The sequence below is a fragment of the Bombus pascuorum genome, chromosome 16 (genome assembly GCF_905332965.1).
Source record: "Bombus pascuorum chromosome 16, iyBomPasc1.1, whole genome shotgun sequence".
In the NCBI taxonomy this organism is placed as follows: domain Eukaryota; kingdom Metazoa; phylum Arthropoda; class Insecta; order Hymenoptera; family Apidae; genus Bombus; species Bombus pascuorum.
In genome coordinates, this window is record NC_083503.1 from 5,481,119 (window position 1) to 5,488,734 (window position 7,616).

General features: G+C 33.9%; 1 protein-coding gene across 1 annotated transcript; it reads left to right on the top strand.

Moving 5' to 3' along the window:
- The first annotated feature begins 6,275 nt into the window (after positions 1-6,275).
- LOC132915365 (E3 ubiquitin-protein ligase XIAP-like) lies at positions 6,276-7,390 on the top strand. The gene is made up of 3 exons (XM_060975168.1): positions 6,276-6,917; positions 7,000-7,084; positions 7,200-7,390. Exons 1-3 carry the CDS (start codon positions 6,276-6,278, stop codon positions 7,388-7,390), a joined length of 918 nt encoding a protein of 305 aa, XP_060831151.1.
- Positions 7,391-7,616: the final 226 nt, after the last annotated feature.

A 7,616-nucleotide genomic window follows, 5' to 3' on the forward strand; every position in this document is an offset into this window, starting at 1 on the left:
TTTTGCTATATAGACATTATGTCGGTTCCTCCAGAGTTCAAAAAATTCATCTTTAGTTAGGGTGGGGGTGTTTGATATCGAGGGCGGCATGTTAGCTTGTCGTCCTAATGTTAGTTCGAATGGGGTATGTCCGGTTGTTTCGTGTACTGAAGTATTGTATCCCATGCATATTAGTTTTAAATTTTCGTCCCAGTCGTTTTGTCGGACGGTCTTACAAGTTCGAATAAGATCTTTTACTACAGCATATGTTCATACAGCGAGAGATCAGTTATTTGCGGTTCGAAAGAAGTGGTTTTCACGTGTCGAATCTTGAAAGCCTCTTCAAATGTATCCATCAGATTACATACGAAATTTCCACCCATGTCCGTGAGGATACTTTTCGGTGCAGAAAATATATAAGATCGTAAATCTTGGGATAATTCAGGTGAGCGATTCCGAATTCCAAAAATCGAAGATTTAATTGAAATTGGTATAAAAAATGAAGCTGACAGAAAAGCTATATTCGAAGTGATTAACAGATCATAAAAAAACAGCGACGCAAAAGGAATTTATTACCTTTTATTAATTATATATAATTATATATCATTATTTTATTTGTTGTATACTAAAGCTGTTTTAATGTATAAATTTAAAAATATAATATCTTATGTTATAGCATATTAGTATTATTTCTTATGCCAGCTTAGTACAATTGAGAACACACATGATACATTTCCATCTTTGCTTATAAAGATACATTTACATACATTTAAATACGAAATGGCAGTAAAATTGTTGTATTTTTGATATGTGATAATACTTTATTAATAAGTACACTTTTTTTTGCTTTAGGATCATGCGGAATTGAACGCACATTTAGACAATCACTCAATTCGCTATTCTTCATTTGATCTAACTGATTTATTTTTTCCATTGTCACCGCAACATTGTTTTGATACTATTTAGTACATTATATAATAATTGTATGTAATTCTAACATAATCATACAGAAATTAGAAACATAAATATGTGTATACTGGATAAAGATGAGCTACTGTCTATCAGATTTAGCCCTTGATAGTTTCTCCTTTAGCGTTAAATGTTTTTGTCTTTGATCTTTTTCTTGCGGTAGCTATTTTTAAATAGAAAAGATTACAAGCGAAGCATAAAGAATGAAAGTACAATAAGAGAAAAAGTAAGCTATGACTTTTATGATTAGAAATATATATGTATAATACAGTTTCATTTTACTAACAATAAGGGGAATAAAACAAGGAACAATTAGTTAGATTACTAAAAAAAAAGTTAACTTTATTCAGGTAAGAGAAGATACATGATTCAGATTAATGTTTAATTAAGTAACAGTTAAAATAAAAGAAAAGTCAAAAATATACAGAAAAAATGTATTTGATTAGATTAATAATATGTTTCTATTTGCATATTATCACACATTTTAATGTTACGTTTTAATGTTTTAATATTTGTTAAAAATTATTATTATTTGTACATAATTACATATATATATATATATATATATATATATATATATATATACATGTGCATGCATTAAGCAGAAGCTATACGAACTACAGCTTTAACTTCTTCCCGGCAAATTATGCATTTCAGAAAAGCAGGGGCGCAATAATTACATGTTGCGAGATGTCCGCAAGGTAGGAATGCAATTGTTGCTTCTCGTCTCATGCAAACTTTACACGATCGAGCATCCTCCAATTCCTGATTTTCTTGTTCCAGAGCAGCTAAAATAGTAAACAGTATATTTAAATATAATATATATTACAAATTTGTTATACGTATACGGATTTCATACAAATTAAAGAAAAAATGATCTGTGTTTTTATTTTCACTACTTACCACATTTCTCAACGAGAGTCATCTCGTCAGTTTCATTTTCATCATGGGATCTCTCATGATTGCCAACTGTAGTTTCTATTCGTGCCTGTAATAAATATAATGTACATAAGTATATATTGGAATTGTTAATTATACATATGGTTCAGGGTGTAAGTTTTTCTACTTACTTCTGTAGGAGTTTCGTAGAAGTCTTGGCCTGTTACATTCTTAATATATTCCAAACCCCGTGCTTTGATTGTATAACAACATCCAGGAGACGAAATTGCATGTCGATTCCACGGGTCTTCTCCTGGACTCCAATTGTCCATAGCAATTCCACAATGGTGACAGAAAACCGTATCATTTACTCCGTTGAAGTAGAAGCCTGCATCGGCTAATTCTTCACTTTTTATATGTGTATTAGGCCATGTTGCGAATGTGCCTAATCTGGATTCGTAAGTATCATATTTCGAATTTGCTTCTTTGCTAACTGTTCTTGATCCCAAGCGGCTCTGTCTTTTCATTGGCACATTGCCGCAATTTTGATTGCGGACGAATCCGCACTCTGGTGAATATGCCTTGTGAATTTGCATGGGAGTATTAGGCTCTAAACGGTAATTTAACTTCACTTGACACACGAAACATTTGATTGTATTCGATGTGCCCGTATAAAAGAATCCTGCTGCTGCAAGGGGAATGGCAACATATACAGGCCAGTTTCGAAAAGTCAAGAGTCTTGCTGTTTCAAAACGAAGATCACATCGTTCTTGAATGCCACGCGACGTCGATGGAACCGACGACATTGGATTAATCGTTTGCATCGGCAACATTTCTGATACTGACGACGTCGTACGAATGAACCACACAAACTATTCCACTCTTACAGTAATACTGAACCTTGAATCTTAAACCTTGCTGCTAGGACGTGCCTATTTTATACAGTGATCCCTTCATCCCACTATAGGGCACTGTGCAAAGTGCGCAAGTTGTCGACCAATCAAATGTCACTGATGCTCCACCCCTTACCGTACCGCAATGTACCGTACTATAGTAGTAGTAGAAGAGTAGAAGGAAAATATCTGTGCTAAAAATTATTAATCATCGCGGAACATGATAAAATTATTTTTACAAATAAGTATACAATTTTTTCAACGTGTGAAACATCTCACACAGGGTTTCTGCAGGAAAATTCAACAGTTTGTAAGAATTTATTAATTTATTTTGAGATAAAGTTCTCTCGCGATGCGAATAATAAGACGCCGTAGCATTATGTTATATTATATTTTATCTATCATATCATGTCACTTGTCACTTTTCGCAAATGTTCCTTACCTTTGGCAACAATATACCATAGTTTGGCGCTAAAATTGTTAATTGCGTATGCACTAGATGATAGTAAAAACGAAGATTAAAGCTATTAATTATTAAAGCGATACACTTAGCTTGAAAAGCAATTAAATCTTGAAAAATATCGAGGGGATCGTTCTCGTTTGACAAATGCGAAAAAAAAGTATCGACGAAGTAAAACCATTGAAATAGACGATGCCTATGTTTTGTTACCAACAATCCTGGAATTGCTAAAATGAGTGATCATTCTCATTATTGAACGTCTGATATCTAGTGTTTATATTCGTGTTCAATGTAGCGGCGTAGCTACGGTATCCGATTTCGCTTGTTTTTTCTTTAATTTTCTTTATTTTTCTCTAGCATTTTGCATTTTATGCATATTCGGTGGCAAAGATTCTTAGGGCCACAAGTGAACGTTCTAAATTTCCCATTTTTGTTGTATCTTGCTGCATGTTTCTAATTCCTAAGAAAACAGGTAGTAGAATTTCAAAAGAAAAATCTTTCCATATATAACGGTTCTATAATAACGGGTGCGTTTCTTATTCGCTTTATCTCTCCTAAGAAAATTCAGCTATTATGCTAAACATTCTACGATTGTATGGAATTTTCGTTAGCCTAAATGAGTTTTTCTCCAATACAATCGAGTGGAAAGATATGTTTTCTAAAGGTGACGAATGAGCAGATAATTTTATTCTCCTGCCTTTCCTGCCCGTATGTCTTGAAGGAAACCTCTTTATGATTAACGTCAAACGAGCCTCTATTGAATATTTGCATCCACTTCGAAGCGATACGAAGCTTTTACATTGTTGTACTTTGAAAAAATAAACTGTTATTATACAGTATATTATATTTGGTACAAGCAGTTGTACCAAATCTGGATTTAGGAACCAGTGATGATACCAACATGACATTTATCTCGACAAAAGCCAGTTTAGATTCCCAGCTCAGAATCTTTGGTGCCTAAGGCGCATAAAATGCAAGATGCTAGAGAAAGATAATGAAAAATTCGAAATACAAGCGAAATGAGAGCAATGGGATACCGTAGATACGCCGCTTCATTGAACACGAATATAAAGACATTCAACAATGAGAACGATTATTCATTTTAGCAATTTCAGGATTGTTAGTAACAAAACATAGGCATCGTCGATTTTAATGGTTTTACTTCGTCGATACTTTTTTTCACATTTGTCAAACGAGAACGTTCCCCTCGATATTTTTCAAGATTTTACTGCTTTTCAAGCTAAGTGTATCGCTTTAATAATTGATAGCTTCGATCTTCGTTTTTACTATCATCTAGTGCATACGCAATTAACACTTTTAGTGCCACACGATGGTATATTGTTGCAAGGAACTTTTGCGAAAAGTACCAAAGACGATATATGATTGCGATATCTATATATATGTATAATAAATTTTTGAAGTTGGCCCCACAAAAGGTCACACCGACCCTGGTATGGATTACAGAATTCTAATAAGAGACAGTGAAAATAAAAGAGAGAGAGAGAGAGAGAGAGAGAGAGAGAGAAAAGGAGAAGAATATTCGATGTATCCTTTTCTATTTCTAATGGATATATATTATTTTGCTTAGGAAAGTTACATTTTGATAAGAGAAGGAAAGAGCAGAAGAACTTGTTTCGTAGTCGTAGGCATAGTTGTATACACAGATCTGAAAAGTCCTGTGAAGGAAATCAAATTTAATAATTAGTAATAGGAGATATGCGGTATAATTTATTTTTCAAAGTATAATAACAGTTTATTTTTTCAAAGTACAACAATGTAAAAGCTTCGTATCGCTTCGAAGTTGATGCAAATATTCAATAGAGGCTCGTTTGACGTTAATCATAAAGAGGTTTCCTTCAAGACATACGGGCAGGAAAGGCAGGAGAATAAAATTATCTGCTCATTCGTCACCTTTAGAAAACATATCTTTCCACTCGATTGTATTGGAGAAAAACTCATTTAGGCTAACGAAAATTCCATACAATCGTAGAATGTTTAGCATAATAGCTGAATTTTCTTAGGAGAGATAAAGCGAATAAGAAACGCACCCGTTATTATAGAACCGTTATATATGGAAAGATTTTTCTTTTGAAATTCTACTACCTGTTTTCTTAGGAATTAGAAACATGCAGCAAGATACAACAAAAATGGGAAATTTAGAACGTTCACTTGTGGCCCTAAGAATCTTTGCCACCGAATATGCATAAAATGCAAAATGCTAGAGAAAAATAAAGAAAATTAAAGAAAAAACAAGCGAAATCGGATACCGTAGCTACGCCGCTACATTGAACACGAATATAAACACTAGATATCAGACGTTCAATAATGAGAATGATCACTCATTTTAGCAATTCCAGGATTGTTGGTAACAAAACATAGGCATCGTCTATTTCAATGGTTTTACTTCGTCGATACTTTTTTTTCGCATTTGTCAAACGAGAACGATCCCCTCGATATTTTTCAAGATTTAATTGCTTTTCAAGCTAAGTGTATCGCTTTAATAATTAATAGCTTTAATCTTCGTTTTTACTATCATCTAGTGCATACGCAATTAACAATTTTAGCGCCAAACTATGGTATATTGTTGCCAAAGGTAAGGAACATTTGCGAAAAGTGACAAGTGACATGATATGATAGATAAAATATAATATAACATAATGCTACGGCGTCTTATTATTCGCATCGCGAGAGAACTTTATCTCAAAATAAATTAATAAATTCTTACAAACTGTTGAATTTTCCTGCAGAAACCCTGTGTGAGATGTTTCACACGTTGAAAAAATTGTATACTTATTTGTAAAAATAATTTTATCATGTTCCGCGATGATTAATAATTTTTAGCACAGATATTTTCCTTCTACTCTTCTACTACTACTATAGTACGGTACATTGCGGTACGGTAAGGGGTGGAGCATCAGTGACATTTGATTGGTCGACAACTTGCGCACTTTGCACAGTGCCCTATAGTGGGATGAAGGGATCACTGTATAAAATAGGCACGTCCTAGCAGCAAGGTTTAAGATTCAAGGTTCAGTATTACTGTAAGAGTGGAATAGTTTGTGTGGTTCATTCGTACGACGTCGTCAGTATCAGAAATGTTGCCGATGCAAACGATTAATCCAATGTCGTCGGTTCCATCGACGTCGCGTGGCATTCAAGAACGATGTGATCTTCGTTTTGAAACAGCAAGACTCTTGACTTTTCGAAACTGGCCTGTATATGTTGCCATTCCCCTTGCAGCAGCAGGATTCTTTTATACGGGCACATCGAATACAATCAAATGTTTCGTGTGTCAAGTGAAGTTAAATTACCGTTTAGAGCCTAATACTCCCATGCAAATTCACAAGGCATATTCACCAGAGTGCGGATTCGTCCGCAATCAAAATTGCGGCAATGTGCCAATGAAAAGACAGAGCCGCTTGGGATCAAGAACAGTTAGCAAAGAAGCAACTTCGAAATATCATACTTACGAATCCAGATTAGGCACATTCGCAACATGGCCTAATACACATATAAAAAGTGAAGAATTAGCCGATGCAGGCTTCTACTTCAACGGAGTAAATGATACGGTTGTCTGTCACCATTGTGGAATTGCTATGGACAATTGGAGTCCAGGAGAAGACCCGTGGAATCGACATGCAATTTCGTCTCCTGGATGTTGTTATACAATCAAAGCACGGGGTTTGGAATATATTAAGAATGTAACAGGCCAAGACTTCTACGAAACTCCTACAGAAGTAAGTAGAAAAACTTACACCCTGAACCATATGTATAATTAACAATTCCAATATATACTTATGTACATTATATTTATTACAGGCACGAATAGAAACTACAGTTGGCAATCATGAGAGATCCCATGATGAAAATGAAACTGACGAGATGACTCTCGTTGAGAAATGTGGTAAGTAGTGAAAATAAAAACACAGATCATTTTTTCTTTAATTTGTATGAAATCCGTATACGTATAACAAATTTGTAATATATATTATATTTAAATATACTGTTTACTATTTTAGCTGCTCTGGAACAAGAAAATCAGGAATTGGAGGATGCTCGATCGTGTAAAGTTTGCATGAGACGAGAAGCAACAATTGCATTCCTACCTTGCGGACATCTCGCAACATGTAATTATTGCGCCCCTGCTTTTCTGAAATGCATAATTTGCCGGGAAGAAGTTAAAGCTGTAGTTCGTATAGCTTCTGCTTAATGCATGCACATGTATATATATATATATATGTAATTATGTACAAATAATAATAATTTTTAACAAATATTAAAACATTAAAACGTAACATTAAAATGTGTGATAATATGCAAATAGAAACATATTATTAATCTAATCAAATACATTTTTTCTGTATATTTTTGACTTTTCTTTTATTTTAACTGTTACTTAATTAAACATTAATCTGAATCATGTATCTTCTCTTACC

Excerpts from the sequence above, each read along its gene's own strand:
- LOC132915365 (XM_060975168.1), top strand. The coding sequence starts at position 6,276 with ATGTTGCCGATGCAAACGATTAATCCAATGTCGTCGGTTCCATCGACG. Across the intron at positions 6,918-6,999 it reads TCTACGAAACTCCTACAGAA|GCACGAATAGAAACTACAGT; the intron begins GTAAGTAGAAAA and ends TATTTATTACAG. Across the intron at positions 7,085-7,199 it reads GACTCTCGTTGAGAAATGTG|CTGCTCTGGAACAAGAAAAT; the intron begins GTAAGTAGTGAA and ends TTACTATTTTAG.